This window comes from Sinocyclocheilus grahami, unplaced genomic scaffold, assembly GCF_001515645.1.
Source record: "Sinocyclocheilus grahami isolate Dianchi unplaced genomic scaffold, SAMN03320097.WGS_v1.1 scaffold5.1, whole genome shotgun sequence".
Taxonomy (NCBI): domain Eukaryota; kingdom Metazoa; phylum Chordata; class Actinopteri; order Cypriniformes; family Cyprinidae; genus Sinocyclocheilus; species Sinocyclocheilus grahami.
This window is the reverse complement of record NW_015505184.1, coordinates 4,073,821-4,099,867: the sequence shown is the minus strand read 5'-3', so window position 1 is coordinate 4,099,867 and position 26,047 is coordinate 4,073,821. Positions and strand designations below refer to the sequence as shown.

The 26,047-nt window shown below is 35.7% G+C and overlaps 2 protein-coding genes across 9 annotated transcripts; both read left to right on the top strand.

Moving 5' to 3' along the window:
* Positions 1–47: 47 nt before the first annotated feature.
* LOC107584723 (probable serine/threonine-protein kinase kinX) lies at positions 48–17,260 on the top strand. Of its 8 annotated transcripts, none has more exons than XM_016271478.1 (11): positions 48–237; positions 4,575–4,730; positions 4,836–4,880; positions 5,641–5,709; positions 10,834–10,905; positions 13,092–13,160; positions 13,635–14,472; positions 14,801–14,847; positions 15,063–15,107; positions 15,271–15,315; positions 15,865–15,961. In XM_016271478.1, exons 1-11 carry the CDS (start codon positions 201–203, stop codon positions 15,870–15,872), a joined length of 1,431 nt encoding a protein of 476 aa, XP_016126964.1. In that variant the 5' UTR covers positions 48–200; the 3' UTR covers positions 15,873–15,961. The 8 variants fall into 8 exon arrangements, with proteins under 8 accessions (XP_016126964.1, XP_016126958.1, XP_016126935.1 ...); XM_016271472.1 differs by lacking the exons at positions 48–237; positions 14,801–14,847; positions 15,063–15,107; positions 15,271–15,315; positions 15,865–15,961 and adding exons at positions 3,224–3,673; positions 16,109–16,142; positions 16,364–16,405; positions 16,569–16,613; positions 17,164–17,260 and having other exon boundaries at positions 13,635–14,485; XM_016271449.1 differs by lacking the exons at positions 48–237; positions 14,801–14,847; positions 15,063–15,107; positions 15,271–15,315; positions 15,865–15,961 and adding exons at positions 3,226–3,673; positions 16,109–16,142; positions 16,361–16,405; positions 16,569–16,613; positions 17,164–17,260 and having other exon boundaries at positions 13,635–14,485.
* Positions 17,261–20,286: 3,026 nt separating this feature from the next.
* LOC107586492 (inositol monophosphatase 1-like) lies at positions 20,287–26,005 on the top strand. Its single transcript, XM_016273879.1, has 9 exons — positions 20,287–20,442; positions 21,652–21,740; positions 21,829–21,962; positions 22,094–22,198; positions 22,694–22,739; positions 22,950–23,058; positions 23,166–23,274; positions 23,422–23,573; positions 25,614–26,005. The coding sequence occupies exons 2-9, from the start codon at positions 21,678–21,680 to the stop codon at positions 25,742–25,744; spliced, it is 849 nt and encodes a 282-aa protein (XP_016129365.1). The 5' UTR covers positions 20,287–20,442; positions 21,652–21,677; the 3' UTR covers positions 25,745–26,005.
* The last annotated feature ends 42 nt before the right edge of the window (positions 26,006–26,047 follow it).

Below are 26,047 nucleotides of genomic sequence, written 5' to 3'. Positions count from 1 at the left end.
CCGCCCACAATGGCTTTGTCTGGACAGTATTGGTCGAATGTTCAGTCACTCAAAAGGGGGACGGGCTACCTGCTATGGGCCTCGGTGTATGAAAGCATAGGGATTTGATTTTTGCAGGACATCAGTACCAGAACTGAAACTGGAATTACAGTCAATTAATTTGTTAAAGAACAAGAGACGTCGAAGAACTTTCACTTGCAATGGCTAAGAAAAATGCAAAGGGACCAGTCAAAAAAGGTGTGTATGTTTTGTCGTCAAAAATACGTGCATTTCTGCGAAGGCCTGAAAGTTAATCGGACGGCAAGATTGATTTTTGTTTATCTAATTTAAACGCCATGTGAAGAAATGATAAACAAGTAAAATAATTACAATGACCCCAATGCACTGTGTCGGCTACAGTCGTGATATGTAAACTAGGCTAGTTGTGTTACACTGTAACCACAAACCGTTTTTGAATCGTTGCTACATTCTGAGCGAGTAAGAACTTTTCTGTCCAAAACAGGGGTGTATTAAACCCCCCTGAACGTGTCTATACACTTGGAAAATTGGACGAAATGGTTGCAGAACTTCTGCATGCTTTTAATCGTAACTTACTTGCACGAGCGCCACAGGGCCTAGTTTATCGTACTGTTTGTTAATTCCGACAGCAGCAAATGACCTACATTTTCAGATACATGTTTGCACATCGCTGGAGCCAGAGACTGGACATTTAAGAGCTCGCACTGGGGCAAGAGTTGCCCCAGTGCGAGCTCTTAAATGCCCACGTGTCAATATTGGGAGAGCGTGGGAGGGGTTACACGTGTCCTCTAGGGTCCCATGTCCCCACACACTCCGTAATTAAAAAGACATTCTGCCACACTGCAGGACCCCACTGCTGGTTAACAACGTCCTGGCGTTGGGTTTAGCTATCTAGCTATTATTATTGACTTTAGTAAGTGCGTGGTTATGTAAGAGTGGTAGACTGTTGAAAGTATATGAACCCTACAGTGAAATTTTAGTCACGGGGTATAGATTTATCATATGTGCTGCTGACTTTTAACTGTAAAAAGGTTCATATTAACGTAAAAACGGCGTAAAATGTTACCGTAAAAACCGTTAAATTGGTCAACTGTAAGTTACATCACCATATACGATTAAAATATGTATTTACATGCATGAGCATTCAGTTATATTATTTTTAATTTGTGTTTTGTGTGTTACCCTGTTTGTCAGGGCAACTGTGCGCTTTCTATTTATGTTTGTTAGCTACTGTTCATGGTAAAGCCTGTTTTGTTCATGGAAAAGCTTAATTCATCATGTGGCCTCCTTATTTTAAAACCTGAAATATTATGGTGGTTATCTCTATATTTTGAGCCAATAAAGCAGACCAAGCAGATTTGAATAAATGCAGTTATGAACTGTATACCTGAATACAGGAATCAAATGCCATCATATTTCTATGTTGTTGGTGTCTGTGAGGTGCCACTTGAACCACCATTTCTTATTTGCCATAAGCATTCCAATTCTCTCCAATAAACGTTACATTTTATTGTGTTTATCCATTATGGAACACTTTTCCTGTAATGATGATAATCTAGAGCCACACCCATTTAAATATCTACTGACGGTTAACAGTTACAAAACCACTATCCTTAGATTGATGCATTTATAATGCATTGCTTTGTAAAGTGAACTCAGCTGTTCATAAAGTGGTGCAATGCCCTCTTTTATCAAATGTCAAAATCATTGCTTTCAGGGAACATTTCAGCTGCACAGAATAACTTGCTGAGTGCCACAGAAATGGTAAAGAAATGACAGCCTGTCATGACGTGCTTGCATTTTGTGTTTTTTCTCAAGGGTTTTTTCTCATTGATTCCACTGTTCTGTTCAAATAACCTTGCATGTTTGTTTTTCCAAGGGCATTTAATCCAATGCAATTCTCTGACATATGTGGTTGTGTAGAATATATTTTATTTTGACTTTGGTAAATGCAGTGTGCATCTCACAATATTAAATGTACTGTTTCATGCATAGAGTGAAGAATGCATTTGTGTGTGTATAACAAGCAACACTATTGGCATTCATAAGAAAATCTGGACTAAATAATGTTTACGTATGCAACATTTGAACTCCTGTTGTGACATCAGAAAACCCACTGGACTTTTAAACCAGTGTATGATCTATTGTTCTACAGCAGTGTTAGCTTGCTGGTCATTCAAGATTCCAGTCGGGGGTGTATATGCTGATAAGATCACATAAGGGGTTAATGTCCAGGGTTTATTCCTCTGACCAGACAGGAACTGCTTGCTTTACACAGTGGGGTGTGTAGGTACGACTGAAGAAGAGAGGGTAATTCAAGGCACACATTCCACTACAATGTTATGCAAGCTAGACGATGAACATTGTGTACCACAAAGGCATAGTCAAAGCAACGACAAAAGCAGTGCATGAGTTACAAAAAGAGTTTAAGCACTGTTTTTCATAGCAGGTATAAATGGGGGAGGGGAAGACATTGATTAAGTCATAATGGCAGCCCTTTGACTATGTGTAGATTTAGAGACGAGTTAAGTATGTGTGTCTAGAGGGTGTGCCTTGTGTCCAAACTTTGCATGCAGCTTTGATATTGCTAAAAGATTCAAATCCACATTCCACATCAATGCAATGTTTTAAATATTAAAAGTCAAAGATTTGGGGCTTTGGTTTGCATTAAATGTATGTATATATGTATATGTAAGAAGTTAATACTTAAAAAAAAATTTTTTTTTAGCAAATATGCTGATCAAAGTATTAATCAACATAACTGTTTTCATAATTGACAATATAAGAAATGTTTCCTGAGCACCAAATCAACATATTTAGCGGAGTAAATAAAACTGAGCTTTTCCATCACAGGAATACATTTATTTTTAAAATATATTAAAACAGAAACCAGTTATTTTAAACTGTAATGATATTTCACAATATAACTGTTTTGACTATATTTTGATCAAATAAATGCAGCACAAGAGATATGAGAGATCTTTTGAGTAAGTGATATTCTTGATGAGGATAGAGGGTTACGAAAGTACATCATGGTCGTTTTACTTTGCTGATAATGTTAGTCTGATGCAGGTTTTTCTGTTTTAGCTATATGGCTAGTTTGCAGAAGCCACCACTAACATGTTTATTATTTCATCAAGAAACTCGGGAGACCGGTCCTTGTATGGAAAATAAATAGCTCTGTGGCAGGAGAGTCACTTGCCAGGATTTAAATGCTCCTCTGCCTGGAGGCTGGAAAACGCCTTCCAAAGTTTGATTTGCAGGTCATTAAAATGCATGTATGTAGTGAAGCAGTGTATCCTCCATTGTGTGCTACTCTTTTGTTAAGTATAGTAATTTGGAAGGCCATTCAGCCTTTTCAGCTTTCATATGTGACTAAGAACAGCAGGATGGAGTGGGATTTGCCTCTACCCTTTCGTATGGGTGCTTGAGATTTTCTGGCTTTCAAGCGGACAGTTCTAAAAATAATCCATTTGCTGGTCGAGTTCCATATTAAGTTCCGGCTCAATTCACAAGGAACAAAAAGGCAGGAGACCTGCTGTTGTTACAGGGGTTTGGGGTAGGATTGGGGTGAAAGACGCTCTCTTCTTCCCCACGTTGCTTGGAGGAATGGGGGAGCCGAATGCAGAGGTCAAGGTGGTGAACGAAGAAACCGGTGTAGTATTTTTATAATTTGGAATATCGTTTTATGACGAGAGATGACATGGGGTGTGAGAGAGAGCCTTAACATTTGAAAATGAATGTAATCTTATTTAATGCTTTATTTTTATGGTGCATTTGTGTTTTGTGTATATGAGCAGCAACAATTTAATGTTTTTTTTTTGGGGGGGGGAAGGGGGAGATGGCTTAGGTACCTTAAAAATGTATTGTTATAAAGTTTTAATGTGCAGTCAGTTTATATATGCACCTGTGCAAACTACAAAAAGATAATTTATTTTGTCGTAACACTTTAGTGTTGTTATTGCTCTCTGTATATCTGTTACTAACGTTTGTAGCATGCGTGTGCGCATGAACAAATGTGTGGTTTGACCTAGCAGAACGTAGCGGACAAAACACCTGTTCATTCTTCCTACTAGAGCTCTGAATGCAGATGTATTTATACCGCAGTTCCATGAGGAGTGTCAACAAGCCTCAGAATAACTGCACTTTTTTTTAGACTTTTGTCGCCTTGTGATTGCTATAGATGTGATTTCATGTGGAATATTTAAACATCTCACAGGGAATCTTTCATCAGAACCGGACATCTATTGGATTTTATACAGCATTTGAATGTAGAAAGAATTGATTGGTCTCCAGTATTTTTTCAGCTTCAAAGCTAATGTTACATAGTCTATTAACTAGTGGCCTTGAGTGAATACTTGTGTGTGCCGTAATACTAAAGGACTAATCTCACTTTCAAAGTCATGGTTTAATTTTGAGCATGCATTCTTCGTTCACATGAGGGTTTTGCTGTGCTGCATTGATTTGATTTTGTTAAATGAAAATGTTTTATATTCATAAACATTTTTTTTCAATTTCTTCCTGATATTGTATAATCTTATTCTTTTATACTTCAGAGGCCAAGCCACAGCAGGCACATAAAAATGGAAAGAAGGCAGAGGTTGGAGGAGGAACCTCGTTTTTCACCTGGTTCATGGTTTTGGCTCTCTTGGGCGTCTGGACCTCTGTAGCTGTGGTGTATTTTGACCTTGTTGACTATCAAGGTGTAATTGGTGAGTCTTTAGTTTCTATTATTCAGAGTTTTTTTTATAAATGGCTGTAGTTTTAAAAATACTTTTGACATAAATGTTATATGTAATTTTTTAATTTGCATGCAGCCAAAGCGAAGGACTTGCGCTATAATCTTTCAGAGGTATTACAAGGTATGAAATCTGAACCAGTGAATAGAATCACTACCATGAACCTCTCATCTTCAGTTACAATGCAGGGAAGTGAATTTGATTGTTAGTTCTGTTTTAGTGTAATTTTTCATACTTTAATATAAACGCACACTACATTTATATAAAAGTATTCTAAAAGTTTGGGGTCAGTGAGATTTTGTTTTGAAAGAAAGAAATTGTATTCCGCAAAGATGCATTAACTTGATCAAAAGGCATTTATAGATTTCTGAAGGATCACGTGACACTGAAGACTGGAGTAATGATGCTAAAAATTCTGCTTTGCTATTGCAGTAATAAATTACATTAAATTAGAAACCAGTCATTTTACATTGTAGTAATAATAACAGTTCACAGTTGTACTGTTTTTACTGTATTTATTTATTTTTTAAATGCAGCCTCGGTGTGCATAAGACACTTCTTTCAAAAACTTAAAAAAACTGACACCAAAACTTTTGGACTGTAGTGTATTTTCTAATAATTTTAATTTGATAAAATGTTAATCTAATGATGTTTGTTAATGACTTCTTGAGGAAAGTTGTTATAACGTGTTACCATGCAGGTTTACTTGCTACAGAACTATATCAAATAGTACAAGGTTTCTTTAAGACGTGTCCTTAATCTTATTTGAAATAAGACAAATATGAGCAATTTCACAGCACTATTTGTAGGACCTTTAGTTTCAAATATGAATTATTCACAACCCATGTCAAATGACTAAATGAGATTCACTTTACTTTACTAGGTAAACTCGTGTCCTATGATGCTGATGGTGATGGAGACTTTGATGTGGAAGATGCTAAAGTACTACTAGGCAAGTGAAGTGATTTCCAATGACATTTTCTACCAGATGATATTTTGCATGACTGACTTTGGTTCACTTTTGTGCAGTTTTGAATTAAATCCGACAGATGCACGTGCATGGTACTTTCATCATTTTGTTCAAACAACATACCATTTTGGAGAAGAAGTGATGAGAGGTTATTGCCTTATTGCATGAGTTTGTAAATTAGACCAACTTGCCAGTATTACATTTAAGGCAAAGTCACATGGTAAGGAGAGAAAATAAAGAGATTTATTTTCTCATTTAGCATGCAGTTTAACTGATTTCACAACAAACAGCCCCATTAGTCCTTCCCATGCATGCCCCATTTCTCCTTTACTTCATCTTATGCTTTTAATAGCATTTTTACCCTCTTTTTTATAGCACTGAATCCTTATCTACTAAACCGTGCAAACCAACACCACCTAGTCCTTCCCATGCATGCCCCATTTCTCCTTTACTTCATCTTATGCTTTTAATAGCATCTTTACCCTCTTTTTTTATAGCACTGAATCCTTATCTACTAAACCTTGCAAACCAACACCACCCTCTCTCTATTTTCTTGCTCTCCCACTGTTCTTTCTTTCCCTCTCTTTCTCTTTTTCCTTATTCTCCCGTTTGCGTAGGGCTGACCAAAGATGGCAGCAAAGAAAACTCAGACTCCCTTGAGGAAGTCCTCGATATTTTAGCGGAAGAGGGCACTGATTGGTTTCAAGGTTTCTTCACCTTCCTTTATGACATTGTGAGTCCTTTTGAAACGCTAGAGGATGAAGAAACCGAGGCAGCAGCGGAGGATGTTGCTGGCGCGTCACAGACTGAAGGGGTTCAGGGCCAAAAGACATGCGTTATTTTAGGCCTTCAAAATCAATAGTCGTGTTTTCTACCGCATTTGTGACAGATGCACTTTATTAGTGGAGGACTTGCTCCTTTGACGACTTGATTCTGTTCCTAACACTTGAAGAAATATTTTGTTGGGAAGATCGCCAACAGTCTCTTTGGGACCTGTGAACTCTTGAGAAGATGATGTCATTATGAACATTTACATATTTGTAAATATTGAACTTGTGTAGTTTATGCTTCATTGCAGCTCTTTGGCAACGGCTGTTTCCAGCTACTAATACTCTATTTACCTTTTTGCATATGACCTTAGTGTGCTGTAAGTTGAACATATCACCTTTGCTGCATGCCTAAGTTCCCTTATATCATGAACAACAGTATGTATTTCTATTTGAGTCTTGCAATTTAACACTGTACATGTGACATCTTGTTTATAATCTGATTATCATTATCATTTCTCTCTGTCTTTAGGATCTGAATAGTTTATTTTGAGCCGTTTAATATTACAATAATTGCATTTTGGGGTGATTTGCATCCTCAGCAACTCAGCGGAGATGGATCTTTCTGTGTTTTATATTTCCTTTAAACTTTTTTTTTACTGCTCAGTACAGAATAGGCAGTTTTATATGACATTGTCAGTTGTTTTTGTTTAGTCTTTGTCATGTGAGTTGCCTTTGCTCTCCTCCATCAGAGATTTAGAGAATAATGATAGCTTAGATCTACAGTATGAATATATCCCACCCCTCTTGCAGTATTACCTCAGTACAAATTTCCTACCTGAATTTTGTTAACTATGGTGTAAATGGATGTGTAGCTGATTTAAAGGGATAGTTCACTCAAAAATGAAAATTCTGTCATTAATTACTCACCCTCATGTCGTTCCAAACCCTAAGACCTTTGTTCATCTTCAGAATACAAATTAAGATATTTTCGCAAAGAAAATAAAAATAACGACTTAATTCAACAATTCTTCTCCGCCTTATCCCATCTGCAGCTGCGTGCCACCATTGTAAAGTCATAATTTTTTGTTTTCTTTGCGCACAAAGAGTATTCTCGTAGCTTCGTAAAATTACGGTTGAACCACTGATGTCACATGGACTATTTTACAGTTGTCCTTGCTATGTTTCTGGACCTGGGAACATTGAAGTTGTGGTGCTGTCTACGGAGGATCAGAAAGCTCTCAGATTTCATAAAAAATATCTTAATTTGTGTTGCAAAGATGAACAAAGGTCTTATGGGTTTGGAACGACATGAGGGTGAGTAATGTATGTGAGTAATAAATTACAGAATTTTCATTTTTGGGTGAACTATCCCTTTAATAAATGGGTGTCACTGTCAATTCAGGAACTTCATCAGTTCATCAGCCAGGAATTAGTTCAGTGGCGTGTGTAGGAAACGTCTCCTGAACCCCAGAGTTCTGTAACCGTCAACAATCAGTTCCTACCTGCCAATCTAAAGCACCTGAAATGGTGTGCCTGATAAGTAATACAGTGTTTATATGGCTCCTGTAATACTAGGAGGGAATTGAGAGGGCTATGAATGTGAATGTTAAATGTTTTGTATGCAAAAAGTACCGTATGCAGGAATTATTTACAAAATGGCTGCTTTTGTGTCTGGAAGTGTAGAATTAGGAATTTAGCTTAGATTGAAAAATTAATTTTTTCACTTTAATACCACATATATCACAATTATGCTTTCAAATATTTCAAGTACAGTTTAAGTGTTATTTTGGTAAATTAACAATTCAGATCTTTTGGTTTAATTATTTTGCAGTTGTTGCCATATGTTAAAGTTGTTGGTTTGGCTTTTTTGTTGTTAATAAGATTGCTTCTCATATGTTGTACAAAAATACACTGCTTTCAGATAGTGATTTTGTAACTTTTTTTTGTTTTGTTTTTTTGTTCAAAATCATTTTTACAGAGATTTTCTATCAGAATTGTTAGACATCATGCATTATGTGTTTTACAGAGCATTGCGCATGACTACTCAATCAATAGAATCAGACCAGATATGAGTGAATGGGCTGTATACTCTCTGACATCATTAGTGTCAAAGAAATGTATGAAGAAGACCTCAAAGGCAGGACTTAGGCCTACATTGAACAACTGTTTTAAGTAGCAGTCACTGACTTTATTTGTCTGTCTCATTTAAATTAGATGAAAAGAAAGAGGTTTCCAGGAGAAAAGGAGGTATTTTGCACACTTGGTCTGAGTGCATGCAGCAGACTAGCCTCTAGTGTGGTTTGGGATCTTGGAAGGCGTTTACTTGATCAACTTGTTTCTGTTTGCATGACTGAGCTGACATGAGATATTTTAAGCTACATATTATTTTTGTGTTTAACCAAGGAGTGTTTAACAATACCACCTTTTTAGTTGGCATTTATGAGTTTGCATGGACAATGATGACTTGACAAGGAACTTACATGCACATGTAAGCCTTGTGTATACTTTTTTCCAGGCTATTTGCAAATAATATTGGGGAACTGTGGACTTGTTATAAACATCCTAAATACATAATCTTCTAATATAGTGTGTACAGTAGTGATTCTCAACCTGGGAGCCAGGGCTGTCTAGGGAGCCATTCCAAACTTCCACAGCCACAGGATGATTTGAATTATTTAAATTTAGTTTTTTCTTCGTTTTTTCCATAAGCCAAGAATTTATTGAAGCATACAGTACAATCACATGAATTTTGGTCAATTCATTTAATATATCACGATTTACAGTTTCTGTTAAAACATTTTTTTAAATGAGCAGCTTTGTCATAATTACAGCAGAAATACTTGAAATATTTAACCTATATGGTGGGCCTTCGAATATTCTGTAGGACAGCTGGGGGCCGTCAAGTTAAGTAAGTTGAGAACCACTGGTGTGGAGGATATCACAAACATACTAATGAGGGCGTTCTGATGTGAAATGATTTGCATCATTACAACTAATTGCCTTGTGGCTTGAGGTGTGTGTAGTGATAAGATTTAGTTACCATGATTACATCATCAAACAAAGTTTCTCCCCAGAGCTTTCCCACACCAAAGACGTTGGGTTGAAGCTAAGGGAAGCTCTGAAACAGCAGCTCACCATCATCCACGAGAGAGTGGAGGCTAGGAAGATAGCTAAATTGGCTCTGGCGGAAGTGAGGAACATCCTAGCCAAAGAGGAGGAAGAGAGGACCTTGAACCATATCAGGGAGGAGTCGGAAGCCAAGGCCTGGGAGAGAGCTGAGGCTCGGCTGAAAGAGGAGGGGGAGAGAATAGAGAAGGAGGATGTGGAAAAGGCCATGGCAAGAATTAGAAAGGAGAAGGAGGAAAGGGAGAAAATGGCAGAAGTTGAAGAAGCAAAGAAGACTAAGAAGGTGGAAAAGGATGAGGTGAAGGAAAAGCCAGAGGCTGAAATGAAATCTCATGAGAAACCCGTTGTTGATGATGATGCTAAAAAAGTTGAGAAAAATGGAAAAGGCAAAGAATCAAAGAAGGCTGCAGCTAAAAAGAAACCGTAAGGCAGCAAATCAGCTACTGTTAGATCTTTTTGTCTTTTGTGTAATTTGTTAACATCTGGCTGAATTTGATCTCAGGCCATTGTGAGTCTCCAGAGACCACCCCTTGTAGACTGAAGGCAAGACCTTTTGTCTCTATATATGAGAGATAATCAGTGATGTTAATCAGAACATTGAGATTAGTAGAAGCAAAAGCAGAACAAGGGTGCTATATGCCGATCGTCATGTGGAAGTTCTTTTATTTCTCTTAAAATATGTCTGTTTTGTTTGAGGGTAGGATTTTGGTTTACTCTTACAAAATACTAGCTATAGTGTGAGATTTCAACATTGATGTTCCTCTGATTTTGTTTATTTTATAATAAATACAACAGGTAGCTATACTTTATTAAGAGAGAACGTTCTTGTGTTATCAATAAACTATATGATTCCCCTGATTTGTTTTATCAGTGCCTTGAGTGTTTTTCTTTTCAATGTTGATTAATACAAGAAAAACAAGCAGTTGTATTAAAACTGGACAAGAATATGTGTCTGTTCACTAATAATATCTATAAACTTTTCCTTTTACCTCTCCTCTGTTTTCCTATTGGTCTGTTTCAAACCTCAAACACATACTTTTGTGCCTGTAAAACAAAGGACTGAAAAAGCTCTAGTGCAAAAGTAAACCAAATGTCATAAGGTTATGGAAATCCTTTTGAAAGTGTAATGCTCTTCATATAGAGGGCTTGTTTCATGTGACTGTATTCTACGCTTGCCTCATGTATGCACATCCACATGTAAAATCCTCAGGGCTGAAAGATAAATCCACCATTGAGACCAGTGAATCATTTGAGGGAACCCTTGCTGAACCTGTGGAAGAAGGTAAAGTAGAATCCTACACGGGAGCTTTATGCAATAAATAAGGGTGCAGTGAGAATTTGTTGATGCATAATATCTTTGTAGGTCAATAAAATAAGATGCAGGGTTTTATAACACAAATAGACATTTAATGTGATATGTAAGTTAGGAAAGTAAATGTACAAGTTACTGCCATTGTTACAAGATGAAATTGCCTGACCCTGAAAAAAATATATATATATTTTTTAATTTGTCATCAAACCTATATTTTTAGTACATTTTAAAAGTATATGCAAAAAATAAGATTAATATAAGCATTAAACATTTGTTTGATTGCAGGGGAGTTGGCCTTATCTAGTGGATCATTAAATGTTAACAGTGTTCATAAGGACGGTGTTCTGTGTGTATATGTACCACCTGTTTGCTATGTAGAAATTATTCTGATGGACACTTTTATAACTGAAATGCCTAATTAGAAAGGAGAAGGAGGAAAGGGAGAAAATGGCAGAAGTTGAAGAAGCAAAGAAGACTAAGAAGGTGGAAAAGGATGAGGTGAAGGAAAAGCCAGAGGCTGAAATGAAATCTCATGAGAAACCCGTTGTTGATGATGATGCTAAAAAAGTTGAGAAAAATGGAAAAGGCAAAGAATCAAAGAAGGCTGCAGCTAAAAAGAAACCGTAAGGCAGCAAATCAGCTACTGTTAGATCTTTTTGTCTTTTGTGTAATTTGTTAACATCTGGCTGAATTTGATCTCAGGCCATTGTGAGTCTCCAGAGACCACCCCTTGTAGACTGAAGGCAAGACCTTTTGTCTCTATATATGAGAGATAATCAGTGATGTTAATCAGAACATTGAGATTAGTAGAAGCAAAAGCAGAACAAGGGTGCTATATGCCGATCGTCATGTGGAAGTTCTTTTATTTCTCTTAAAATATGTCTGTTTTGTTTGAGGGTAGGATTTTGGTTTACTCTTACAAAATACTAGCTATAGTGTGAGATTTCAACATTGATGTTCCTCTGATTTTGTTTATTTTATAATAAATACAACAGGTAGCTATACTTTATTAAGAGAGAACGTTCTTGTGTTATCAATAAACTATATGATTCCCCTGATTTGTTTTATCAGTGCCTTGAGTGTTTTTCTTTTCAATGTTGATTAATACAAGAAAAACAAGCAGTTGTATTAAAACTGGACAAGAATATGTGTCTGTTCACTAATAATATCTATAAACTTTTCCTTTTACCTCTCCTCTGTTTTCCTATTGGTCTGTTTCAAATCTCAAACACATACTTTTGTGCCTGTAAAACAAAGGACTGAAAAAGCTCTAGTGCAAAAGTAAACCAAATGTCATAAGGTTATGGAAATCCTTTTGAAAGTGTAATGCTCTTCATATAGAGGGCTTGTTTCATGTGACTGTATACTACGCTTGCCTCATGTATGCACATCCACATGTAAAATCCTCAGGGCTGAAAGATAAATCCACCATTGAGACCAGTGAATCATTTGAGGGAACCCTTGCTGAACCTGTGGAAGAAGGTAAAGTAGAATCCTACACGGGAGCTTTATGCAATAAATAAGGGTGCAGTGAGAATTTGTTGATGCATAACAATATCTTTGTAGGTCAATAAAATAAGATGCAGGGTTTTATAACACAAATAGACATTTAATGTGATATGTAAGTTAGGAAAGTAAATGTACAAGTTACTGCCATTGTTACAAGATGAAATTGCCTGACCCTGAAAAAAATATATATATATTTTTTAATTTGTCATCAAACCTATATTTTTAGTACATTTTAAAAGTATATGCAAAAAATAAGATTAATATAAGCATTAAACATTTGTTTGATTGCAGGGGAGTTGGCCTTATCTAGTGGATCATTAAATGTTAACAGTGTTCATAAGGACGGTGTTCTGTGTGTATATGTACCACCTGTTTGCTATGTAGAAATTATTCTGATGGACACTTTTATAACTGAAATGCCTGCCAGTGATGAACGAGTCTTACCACATACCACAAAAGTTCTTGCATAACATGACATGAGAGTAATCGCATTGACCTGTTACAGAAGGCTTGTATAATTGAACTTCAAATCTTAGTAAAGCATTTTTTTACAAGCGTGTTTTAGGACTGATAAATAAAGGCTTTCAATCCAGAAAAACAGACGGTTTTCTTTCAAGCTAAGTTTATTAGTTTTGTTTCTTAATCAGCTCCTGAAACTATCGTGGAGGAAGAAATCCAGGCCACTAAAGTTGAAGAAGCAGCTCAGCCACCACCGGGTATGGCTTTTATTATGTCCTTTGAAATTACAATGTGCAATTGTTGCTATTTGTTTACTCTCACATATTGTGTTGTGTAGCTGTATACATGTATGTATATACTACAAAAGGATCCAGTATAACTCAACCTAACCGCTGAATTGGCGCATTCACAAAGTTCTACACATCACATATATTGGCACCTACCAATAAGAGCATAGTACAATCTATTGAATATATTTACTATAATAGTATTTTCTGAAATTACAATGTGCAATTGTTGCTATTTGTTTACTCTCACATATTGTGTTGTGTAGCTGTATACATGTATGTATGTATGTATGTATGTACTACAAAAGGATCCAGTATAACTCAACCTAACCGCTGAATTGGGGCATTCACAAAGTTCTACACATCACATATATTGGCACCTACCAATAAGAGCATAGTACAATCTATTGAATATATTTACTATAATAGTATTTTTCCTTGCAGAACCAGAGGCTGTGGAAGAGGAGCCTGTTCCTGTGGAAGAAGAACCTCTGGAAGTAGACGAAGAGCCCACTGCTGTAGAAGATGAAGTAGCTGAGGAGGAACCAGAGGTTGAAGAGGAGCAAGAAGTTCCAGAGGAAGAACCAGAAGTTGTGGAGGAAGAGCCTGAGCTTACAGAGACTGTTCCAGTTGAGGAAGAGGCTTTTGAGGAGGCAGTGGAAGAGCCTGCAAAAGAGGAAGAGGTCATACCAGTTGAAGAACCGATTGAGGAAGCTGCTCAAGCGGAAGAAGCAGTAGGGGAGGCTGCACCAGTAGAAGAAGCGGTTGAGGACGTGTTGGAGGAAGAGGCTGCATCCGTAGAAGAAGTAATAGTAGAAGATACACCACTGGAAGAGGCAGTAGAAGAAGAGGTTGCACAGGTGGAAGAAGCAGTGGAGGTAGTGTTGGAGGAAGAGGCAGCATCAGTGGAAGAGACCATAGAAGAAGTAGTAGAAGAGGATGCACCAGTGGAAGAAACAGTAGATGAAGCTGCACCAGTAGAAGCAGCTGTGGAGGAGGTTGTACCAGTAGAAGAAGCAGTTGAGGAGCATGAACCAGTAGAAGAAGTAGAGGAGCTTGTACCAGTAGAAGAAGTAGTAGAGGAGCTTGTACCAGTAGAAGAAGAAGTAGAGGAACCTGAACAAGTGGAGGAACCTGAAGCAACAGAACCAGTGGAAGATGTAGAAACACCCGAAGAGACAGTTGAGGAATCAGTCTCTGTAGAAGAAGCTGGGACAGAAGAGGAAGTTATAGAGGAAACAGATGAGCCATTTCGGGAAGATGAGGAAGAACAAGACTCCACATCGGAGGAAACCGAGCTAACCAGTGGAAGAAACAGTAGATGAAGCTGCACCAGTAGAAGCAGCTGTGGAGGAGCATGAACCAGTAGAAGAAGTAGAGGAGCTTGTACCAGTAGAAGAAGAAGTAGAGGAGCTTGTACCAGTAGAAGAAGAAGTAGAGGAACCTGAACAAGTGGAGGAACCTGAAGCAACAGAACCAGTGGAAGATGTAGAAACACCCGAAGAGATAGTTGAGGAATCAGTCTCTGTAGAAGAAGCTGGAACAGAAGAGGAAGTTATAGAGGAAACAGATGAGCCATTTCGGGAAGATGAGGAAGAACAAGACTCCACATCGGAGGAAACAGAGCTTGAGGCAGAGAATATGGAAGAAGAGGAGGGTATGTTTTTTTTTTTTTCTTTTCCTTTTGCAGGTTCACTCGCAGATGGTTATTATATAGCAGCAAGAAATAATACCCAAAATATCTTATTTGTTAAAATAGTAGAGTAAGTACAATAATGTGGATGCCAACATTATCTGATAATATCAGATACTACACAGATAACAGAGGAAGTTATGCTTGCTTTGTTGTGAAATGTGTCTGTCTTGTTACAGAGGATGCAGCTGCTGAGGAAGAGCAGCCTGAGGAGGACGTAGCAGGTTGGTAATTCAATTTTATGGTTATATAAAAGATATAAAGAATGGGATGATTTCCTGATCTGTACAGTGTTGAGTCATACATTCTATGCTCAATGTCTGTTTTGGCTCAATGTCTGTTATCTTTGTCTTTATTAACTTGTACATTTGTTTATTCATTTAACAGAGGAAATTAACCAAACAGAAGAACAAATTGAAGTAGAGCCCACAGGTAATCAAATTTTGTCCATTGAGATTCATTTTCATCATGGTTGAAATTTTGATCTCGTTAAGGATGTTTTTCTCATGCAGTTCACTTCTCCTCTCTTTACTTAGTTTTGCATTGTATTGTTTCCATTTATCTATGTATCTATATATATTTTTAGTGTTACTGCTTTATTGTCTTATCTTTTATTAATGATTTGGTTATATTTCCATGTCTTTTTATTTTCTGTATGTAAATCTTTACATATAATTATGTACGTAAAGATGTTAAAATTGCGTGTTCAAGAAAGTCATTTTAAGGCAAGTTAGTTCTCTCAGTAGCCATATTCATAACCAAACCAAAATCTGACAACAATATGGTACCATAAATGGTGCTTCTTAACCTTAAATGTATATAAAAAAATCAGTCTAATCCAGTTAATGCACAAGAGTAAACAAGCATTCACATATGTACGAGTGGACTGTCTCTGCCTTATACAGTATCTGCTTCAACTGACAACAAAACATCATACACCTGGTTAAGTGTCTTTAATGGGGATAATTTTGTGTTTTACAGAAACATAAAACATTAGGCAGTATGTAAGATACGGAGAGGACCAGCACCACATGGCATTCCACTGGAAGTGTGCAGCTGCCAATTCCCACCATGGAGTTAAAAAAAAGAGAACGCTACTATTTCCCTTTTCATTTTCTTTCTTTTTTTTTGACATTCAAGCCTGTTTGTTAATTGATAATGCAGTCTCTTTGTGTACAAGTACACAATTATTTGAATGTTTTGTCAACTTTTGTTTGGTGAAACAGAGCTTGAGGCAGAGAATATGGAAGAAGAGGAGGGTATGTTTTTTTTTTTTTTCTTTTCTTTTTTTGCAGGTTCACTCGCAGATGGTTATTATATAGCAGCAAGAAATAATACCCAAAATATCTTATTTGTTAAAATAGTAGAGTAAGTACAATAATGTGGATGCCAACATTATCTGATAATATCAGATACTACACAGATAACAGAGGAAGTTATGCTTGCTTTGTTGTGAAATGTGTCTGTCTTGTTACAGAGGATGCAGCTGCTGAGGAAGAGCAGCCTGAGGAGGACGTAGCAGGTTGGTAATTCAATTTTATGGTTATATAAAAGATATAAAGAATGGGATGATTTCCTGATCTGTACAGTGTTGAGTCATACATTCTATGCTCAATGTCTGTTTTGGCTCAATGTCTGTTATCTTTGTCTTTATTAACTTGTACATTTGTTTATTCATTTAACAGAGGAAATTAACCAAACAGAAGAACAAATTGAAGTAGAGCCCACAGGTAATCAAATTTTGTCCATTGAGATTCATTTTCATCATGGTTGAAATTTTGATCTCGTTAAGGATGTTTTTCTCATGCAGTTCACTTCTCCTCTCTTTACTTAGTTTTGCATTGTATTGTTTCCATTTATCTATGTATCTATATATATTTTTAGTGTTACTGCTTTATTGTCTTATCTTTTATTAATGATTTGGTTATATTTCCATGTCTTTTTATTTTCTGTATGTAAATCTTTACATATAATTATGTACGTAAAGATGTTAAAATTGCGTGTTCAAGAAAGTCATTTTAAGGCAAGTTAGTTCTCTCAGTAGCCATATTCATAACCAAACCAAAATCTGACAACAATATGGTACCATAAATGGTGCTTCTTAACCTTAAATGTATATAAAAAAAATCAGTCTAATCCAGTTAATGCACAAGAGTAAACAAGCATTCACATATGGTCGAGTGGACTGTCTCTGCCTTATACAGTATCTGCTTCAACTGACAACAAAACATCATACACCTGGTTAAGTGTCTTTAATGGGGATAATTTTGTGTTTTACAGAAACATAAAACATTAGGCAGTATGTAAGATACGGAGAGGACCAGCACCACATGGCATTCCACTGGAAGTGTGCAGCTGCCAATTCCCACCATGGAGTTAAAAAAAAGAGAACGCTACTATTTCCCTTTTCATTTTCTTTCTTTTTTTTTGACATTCAAGCCTGTTTGTTAATTGATAATGCAGTCTCTTTGTGTACAAGTACACAATTATTTGAATGTTTTGTCAACTTTTGTTTGGTGGTTTGACCCTTTTTCCTTTTCGAATCCCTTTTTTGTAATTACAGACAAAGCTTTTTTCCTATCCTCTAACATAGATGTGAAGTAGCCTTTTTTTGAATGATCATGGATGATAGTTTGGTTGTAGTTTCCTATCCTGTGTGTACAAACACCTTCATGTTGCTTTGTAGCTCAGAGATCTTCACATTCTACTCGGCTCTGAATTCATCAGTGTTTCTCTCGTCATCAAATCTGACGTTTTGCTTTAATGTGAAGGTACTATGCAAAGCTGCACTGATCTTTCGCTATTTTTACCCTTAGGTTTTGTACTACCAATATGTATTGAGTCTACATTTCCAATGTTGCATATCAAGGACAAGTTTATGCTGGCAGGTTAACCAAGATAATTGCTGTGTGATCTGTGTATGGAGCGAATGGGCGTGCATGTGCATGTATGTGTGTGTCTATTTGAAAATTCTTGTTTAACTATGCGAAACAATAATTTGAGCCATCTCACTAGTATGTTTTCATGGTGTTTTCTTATGTGTGTTCTAGCGTAAAGTCAACGTATTAGTACCTCTGATGATATTTTCCTCAATACTGTAGCTGATATGCTAAGAGCTCAGAGAACTGTTTTTTGCATTTCTTCACATTTTTAAACTCTGATGCATAGCATTGCCCCATCCCATTTTTTATTTACACTTTTACCTTTTTCAGTAAGTCCTGTTTCATAGGCTCATGATTTAACAAGCTCTGTTTCAGGTAGACACTCCAGCTGCTGTGCAGTATGCGTATGACAAACAGTGTTGTTTAATGGGTGTCTTATGTAATAACTGGTGAAGGATGCCCACATAAATATGGAATAACCAACTTTACACCATGTTTAGTTTTTATAGCAGGGTAAAGATCTTACCTAGTGCTTTTGTGGGACATCACAAATCAGTATATGCTTATTAATTTGTCAAATGTGACCCTGGACCACAAAACCAGTCATAAGGGTCAATTTTTCGAAATTAGCCTTCCTAATACGATGTGACATTTAACTCCTTAAAGTGACTTGCAGGAGTATTTTCTTTTTACCTTTGTAATGGCATCATTTTCATCTGTCAAATTCAAAAATTTATGTTTATAATCTTTTTAAAATTTCTATTTAAAACAATATGTAGAATAAAACAAATAAGTTACCAATCATATGAAATTAGTATTAATAAATTAATTTGTACTACAGAGGTGGCAGCAAGTCACTGATTTTATCACTGAATCACTCATTCATTCAATTGATTTGTTCGAATGGCTGAATCATTCAGGAATGAAGCAAGTGACTGTCTTTATGAACTGACGGAAATCTGTTGTAGCGACAGCAACTTTAATCCCTGCAACTATTCAAAAATCTGGAATCTGAGGGTGCAAAAAATCCAAATATTGAGAAAATCGCCTTTAAAGTTGTCCAAATGAAGTTCTTAGCAATGCATATCACTAATCAAAAATTAAGTTTTAATATATTTACAGTAGGAAGTTTACAAAATATCTTCATGTAACATGATCTTTACTTAATATGCTAATGATTTTTGGCATAAAAGAAAAATCTATAATTTTGACCCATACAATGTGTTTTTGGCTATTGCTACAAATATACCCCAGCGACTTAAGACTGGTTTTGTGGTCCAGGGTCACAAATATAATGCACTGCCTATGTATTGACTTTACAGTGCATTTATTCGGGCCCTTTCAATTGTTGCAGGCACATCTGTAAGAAAACGATACAATTTTGTTGTTGTACATTCAGAAAAAAGATGACTTTAATATCATAGCAAGTCAAAAGTTGTTTGTATTTACTATTAATGTTGTCATGGTTTTTATTACAACACAATGTAGCTTTCACCCTTGATGCAGAGTAGTTGGTTAAGAAATTGAAAACTTGCTTGATCTTTTGAAGGAAACCCAATCCTGGCTCCTGAATGGTTTCACTGTGGAATATATATGGTTTTTTCATTGTAATGTTGTTACACTGTGGTTTTATGGGGCCTGCCAGAATAGATGTTGTTTTTGTGATCGACTTTAGGAAATGCTGCAGATCTCTTCAAAACAATGGTTTCATAAAATATACAGGTGGCTGAAATATAGTTTTTAGGGTTTCTTTTACTTTTTCTACAACACTAGAGGGTGTTTTGGACCCCTAACACTTTTGAAGTCAATGTGAATTTTTAAAGTGGTATTAATTTTGCAAAGTAAAGAACTTTTTTTCTTTCTTTTTTTTAGGATTTTTAAGGATTTTTTTTAATTTAGGATTTGACATTTTATAGTCAAATTGAATAAATTTTATGAAAGTGTTAACTTCTCAAAGCCATATGTGAAAGGTTGGATATAGCAGCCTTAGTACAGGTTGTGTTTCAAAGGACAGACATCTCACAACCAGCAATAACACCATGCCTGAAGGGAGCATTTCTTAATGCAATCCAGATATAACCCGAGGTTTTCTCAAGGCTTTCTATCCAGAGGTTTACATGAAATCCTGCTGTATAGGCTAACTCATTGTAAGTTATTGAGGCAATGCAATTTTAGGGAGTTTTGGGTGACTTTTCACAGATGTGTAAACGACTGTAAATGTTTTGTTTGAGTGCTTCAATAAAGGTTGGGTACAACAAGATCACATTGTATTCATCCTTTTTCTTTTAGTTTAGGAAGACATCCATTCCAATACAAGTAATACAACAATAAAAAGTAAGACCTTCATGTTTCATCTTACTTGGTTTTATTTATTAAGACTAATCTGTAAAAAAAAAAAACAACAACCGAGGATTGATGTACGTTTATTTTGATAATGGGATGCTGAAAGTACATACTACGCATGCGCAACATAATTTTAGAAAAATAATATTAGCCTGTAGGTGCTAAACAGAACACTGGCATGTATAAAGTATATATAATCCATTTAAAAAGGGGCAGTGGGATAATTCATTGTTTTCTGAAAATAACCAGACATTTTAGGGTTAATCTCGTTTGGTCCTCCAAGAACCCGGAAACACAACAATCTGACAGCTTGACTTCATTTCGCCGGTTATTGGTAAGAATTTTGGGTTCTTATTTTTTGTCAAATTTGAACGTTTAAAATGTCAGTATATATGTGCATTGATCATAATGCTTTGTTTGCATCAATTTTTTATGTTACTATAAATGGTCAATTAATGAAAAGAATATGGATTTGTACGGTATCTTCACTAAAGATTACGTTAGCTGGAATTCATCTGTCATAAATATCATTGTACATATAGTCATATAATTATTTGCGATGAACACGTATCATGGACTATAAAATTACCTCAAATACTTAAGTACCGTCAGATATGACTGGGTTTCCTGTTGCCAGCTGATTTAACGTTATTTTAAACCCATTACTCTCGAGTACATTTCCATGAAATAGGATGTTCAGACTTCATACAATTTCATGTTTCAGGTGATGAAAAGCTAACATATTACAATTACATATGCATTTTTTTTTGTTACATAAAGATCAAATTAATATGGTCTTTTAAACGTTTTACCTATCATTTATTAATCTTCAAAATGCCGTTTATCTATATAGATTTTCAGTTTTAAAATACGAAAATGTAAAATAAAATATGATTACATTTCATTTTCAAACTACAGTCTAAACATAGAGTGAATTAAGTGTACACCATTTAGGCTATTGTGTAAAAATGCTTTATATTGATCTGTACAAAAATGAGGAGTTCCCCTAAAATGTACCTTAATCTGTAATAAAATGTTAAATATGTAAAATTATGCAAAATATTTTTTTTTGTAATTGTGTGTAATTAGGATACAAAAAAGCTAACTGTAAAATTAGCCTGAGCAAGACAGTAAGATGATGGAAATGACAACAAAGAACTTTTATACTAGCCATCACTGTTAAAAAGGAACTTAAATGAAACCGATAATATAATAATTATTAGATAATAATATCATTCAGGTTATACTGCTATTTTGGTTGAAACTGTAGTTGCCATTATAAGTTTTTGTTAGGGTAGGAGTTCTCTAAAGTCAGAGATGCAGTTGGAGGCCTATTTATAGGAAGAACACTATATAAGGAGTGTGTGCAGAGATTAAGGGACGGCCAGCAAAGTGGTAAAAATATGGAATTAATCAGAAACATAAACTGCCTCCTCAAATAAAATAAGGTTTTAGACACCGCTTTTATCAAGTGCAACCTGTTACAGCTTTCCTGTAGCTGCAGTCTGAAATTGATGACAGTAATATGTTTTTGTCTGATCAGAAAGAGGGTCCTTACATAAAGGCACAATGCCTGACCTTTGGCAGGATGCCATGGACCATGCTGTGACACTGGCCAGGAAAGCAGGAGAGGTGAGATAACATCATTCTTTTTTTTTTCCAATAGCTTTTGTAATTTGTGGTCATTTTTACTAAAATCTTTTTTTATCTCTATTGTTAGATTGTAAAGGATGCTTTGCAGAATGACCTGAAGATCATGTGCAAAAGCTCTTCTGTCGACCTGGTCACTAAAACAGACCAGAATGTGGAGCAACTTATTATTACGTCAGTGAATGAGAAGTTTCCTGAACACAGGTATTTTGTCCTTCATACTAACACAGGGTCAGAAGCGTTTTAAATCTTATACACTCAGTATAATTTCATATGTAGAGCATATTGGATGTGAAGTAAAGAGAATAGACCAGCACTGCTCCGGTTTGTTTCAGTTTCATTGGTGAGGAGTCAGTGGCTGCAGGAGAACCTTGTGTTTTGACTGAAAACCCAACATGGATCGTTGACCCTGTGGATGGGACCACTAACTTTGTGCATGGGTAATTAAAAAAAAAAAAAATAATAATAATAATTCACTGATACACTGGAATACAAATGTCTCAGACCACTAGTGAAATTAAATAAAAGTTAATTTTAAATGAAATTAAACAATTAATTGGAACAAAAAAAAAACAGTTACATTGAGAATAATGTAATATTTTTAATTACAAATTATTTTATCAGCTTGACAATTTTAGTGAAATATAGTTAATTGAGTCAATATTAACTTTATTTTTATAGTTTTTTTTTCCCTAAAACTTTTTATTTTTTAAGTTTACAGTTTATTTTTTAGGTTTAAATTGGAATTTAAACCCTATATTTTTAATGTGGTTTAAATTTTTATGGACTCCTCTGGCATATAATGTGAGGAATGTTAAATGACTTACCCTTAGTGAGACATGGTATAACTGATCAGTTACCTGTTTCATTTTGATATTTTGAGGCTTTTCACTTTTCTAGCATTTCTAGCAATAAATATGATTTTCTTTGTACAGATATCCATTTGTTGCTATATCCATTGGCTTTGCTGTCAACAAAATGGTAAGCATCATTTGCTTTCAGATGCACGCTCTTTAATTTTAGAATAACAAAGTGACAGCACTGGTAATAGATCTTTGCTTGGTGAGATGAAACCGGAAACTGCTGCTCTGCTCCCACTTTGTTTTCTTGCTCATTTATCATGCCTTTGGAAGGTTGGAAGTTCATCCAGTGGGAAGAACATCTGACAGACTCATCATTCTTCTGTTGCAGTTAGAGTTTGGTGTGGTTTATAGCTGCATAGAAGACAAGATGTACACGGCTCAAAAAGGGAAGGGTGCATTTTGCAATGGACAGCCGGTGCAAGTGTCGGACCAAAAAGGTAACCGTTCTTCTGAGTATGTTGATCCAGTTGCATTCCGTGCTTGCTTGTTGGCAATCATTGTAATTCTCTTTAATTGTTAATAATTGTTTCCACATCGTTAACAGAGATTAACCAGTCAATCATCGCTACAGAGTTTGGCTCTAATAGAGACCCTGATGCCGTTGATAAGATTTTCTCTAGCATGAGGAAAATCTTATGCCTGCCAGTTCATGGGTATGTGCCAGGTTGCTTTCACACACAGCCTCACTGGAACAGATTGGCCCTTAAAAGTAATATTATCGAATACTATGTACTCTACCATTATACTGTAATGTGTGTCAACAGATATCTCTTGACTATTAATTCATTTTTCTTTGAAAGGATACGTGGCGTTGGATCTGCTGCCATCAACATGTGCTTGGTAGCATCTGGTTGTGTCGAGGCCTATTATGAGATTGGGATCCACTGTTGGGATGTGGCAGCTGCTGCAGTCATAGTCTCAGAGGCAGGAGGAGTTCTCATGGATGTTGAGGGTAAAGACAGCTCCTTAAGTTGTTACATCATTTTAAGGAGTGTTATTTTAATGTTAGTTTTTATACAGCACTTCACTTTTTGTTATGTTACAGCCTTATTCCAAGATGGATTAAATTCATTATTCCTCAATTCTACAAACAACGTAAAAAAAAAAAAGTTTAAAATCTTTGCAAATGTTAAAAATGTAAAGAAAAATCACATGTACATAAGTATTGTTCAATACATTGTTGAAGCACCTTTTCACCAATTACAGCCTCAAGTTTTTTTGGGTATGATGCGACAAGCTTTGATCATCATCATTTGGCAATTATCTACCATTCTTCTCCTCTTAAAGCCCAGATCGGTGGAGTTTTGCAGTGATGTTTGTCCTTCTCTAGGTTTCTCCCATCTGCATATATGATCATGGCGCTCAACTAGAGTGACCATCAGAATCTTGGTCACCAGTCTAGACAAGGCCATACTCCATCAATTGCTCAGTTTGGCCAGGAGGTCAGCTCTAGGATTCTCATGGATGTTGAGGGTAAAGACAGCTCCTTAAGTTGTTACATCATTTTAAGGAGTGTTATTTTAATGTTAGTTTTTATACAGCACTTCACTTTTTGTTATGTTACAGCCTTATTCCAAGATGGATTAAATTCATTATTCCTCAATTCTACAAACAACGTAAAAAAAAAAAAGTTTAAAATCTTTGCAAATGTTAAAAATGTAAAGAAAAATCACATGTACATAAGTATTGTTCAATACATTGTTGAAGCACCTTTTCACCAATTACAGCCTCAAGTTTTTTTGGGTATGATGCGACAAGCTTTGATCATCATCATTTGGCAATTATCTACCATTCTTCTCCTCTTAAAGCCCAGATCGGTGGAGTTTTGCAGTGATGTTTGTCCTTCTCTAGGTTTCTCCCATCTGCATATATGATCATGGCGCTCAACTAGAGTGACCATCAGAATCTTGGTCACCAGTCTAGACAAGGCCATACTCCATCAATTGCTCAGTTTGGCCAGGAGGTCAGCTCTAGGAAGAGTCCTGGTTGTTTCAAACTTCTTCCATTAAGAGTAACAGAGAATACATGCTTCTGTGAACCTTCCATGCTGCAGACATTTTTCTGTACCCTTCCCCAGATCTGTGATTCAATCCTGTCTAGGAGGTCTACAGATAATTCCTTGGACTTCATGGCTTGGTTTGCGCTCTGACATGCACTGTTAACTGTGGGACCTTATATAGACAGGTGTGTGCCTTTCCAAATCATGTCCAATCAACTGAATTTACTACAGGTGGACTCCAGTCAAGTTGTAGAAACATCTCAAGGATGATCAGTGGAAACCGGATGCACCTGAACTCAATTTTGAGTGTCAAAACTGTGAATACTTATGTACATGTGATTGTTTCATTTTTTTTTTCACGTTGTCATTATGGGGTATTGTTTGTAGAATTTTGAGGAAAATAATTAATTTAATCAATTTTGGAATAAGGCTATAACATAACAAAATGTGGAAAAAGTGAAGCACTGTGAATACTTTCCGTATGCACTGTATATTTGAGTTTTAATATTAGTTTAGGTTTTAGTAATATTATGTGCATCTGTCATTTTTATATATTTTTTCCTATTTAGCTTTCATTAGTTTTTATTTCAGTCATTTTAGTACTTCACTCTAAACTTATTTTGTCAGTTAGTTGCAAAGGCAACATTTATAAGTTTCTTCGTGTAATATTTATATTTTGTTTTATTTCAGATTTATTTCAAATGAAAATTTAACAATTTCAGTTTCAACACTCAAAATTTCTCAAATTTTGTCAGTGGCTTGATTTTCCAAAATATGTATTTGTAAATATGTATTACATACTGGTAAAAAATGTATAGCCTGAATGCACTGTAAGTCGCTTTGGATAAAAGCGTCTGCTAGATGCATAAATTATTATTAATTATTTATTTAAATTATGTATTTTATTTAAGAAATTACTTTGTTTTAATGAATTTGAATATGACTTTTGTGTATTAAATTCTTGCATATCAACTTTTCCAAAAATGTCCTCAGGTGGCCCGATGGATCTGATGTCTAGAAGAGTTTTGGCAGCTAATAACAACATCATTGGAGAAAGAATCGTTAAAGAGATTGAGGTTTTTTCAGCTGTAAGAGACGATGCACCTGTAAACCCTATCAAATAAACCTGGTTTTGAATACAAGCTTCTGTGCTATTGAAGTATGGTACATTAGTACATTTGAAATAATGCATCAATGTTTAATCTTTATGTTGTGTAAATGATTTCTGTCTCACGATGTTGTTGAAAAATGCATTATAGTTATGTTTAAAGCTATGTGCAAACGGTAAATTACAAATGATATTTTCCCACGTTGAGCTACTTAAAATCAATGTTCATTGTCATTAAAATGTATTTAAAGAATTTTACTAGTAATGTTGTATATTTTATACACGAGTTCAATAAACAAGGAGTTAATAATCAATAACT

What these genes read in the sequence shown, in the direction of transcription:
- LOC107584723 (XM_016271449.1), top strand. Translation starts at nt 3,628, where the DNA reads ATGGGGGAGCCGAATGCAGAGGTCAAGGTGGTGAACGAAGAAACCG. An exon ending in GGTGGTGAACGAAGAAACCG is followed by an intron (nt 3,674 to 4,574) that starts GTGTAGTATTTT and finishes TTTATACTTCAG; the next exon opens with AGGCCAAGCCACAGCAGGCA. An exon ending in ACTCCACATCGGAGGAAACC is followed by an intron (nt 14,486 to 16,108) that starts GAGCTAACCAGT and finishes TTTGGTGAAACA; the next exon opens with GAGCTTGAGGCAGAGAATAT.
- LOC107586492 (XM_016273879.1), top strand. Translation starts at nt 21,678, where the DNA reads ATGCCTGACCTTTGGCAGGATGCCATGGACCATGCTGTGACACTGGCC. An exon ending in ACCACTAACTTTGTGCATGG is followed by an intron (nt 22,199 to 22,693) that starts GTAATTAAAAAA and finishes TTCTTTGTACAG; the next exon opens with ATATCCATTTGTTGCTATAT. An exon ending in GCAAGTGTCGGACCAAAAAG is followed by an intron (nt 23,059 to 23,165) that starts GTAACCGTTCTT and finishes CATCGTTAACAG; the next exon opens with AGATTAACCAGTCAATCATC.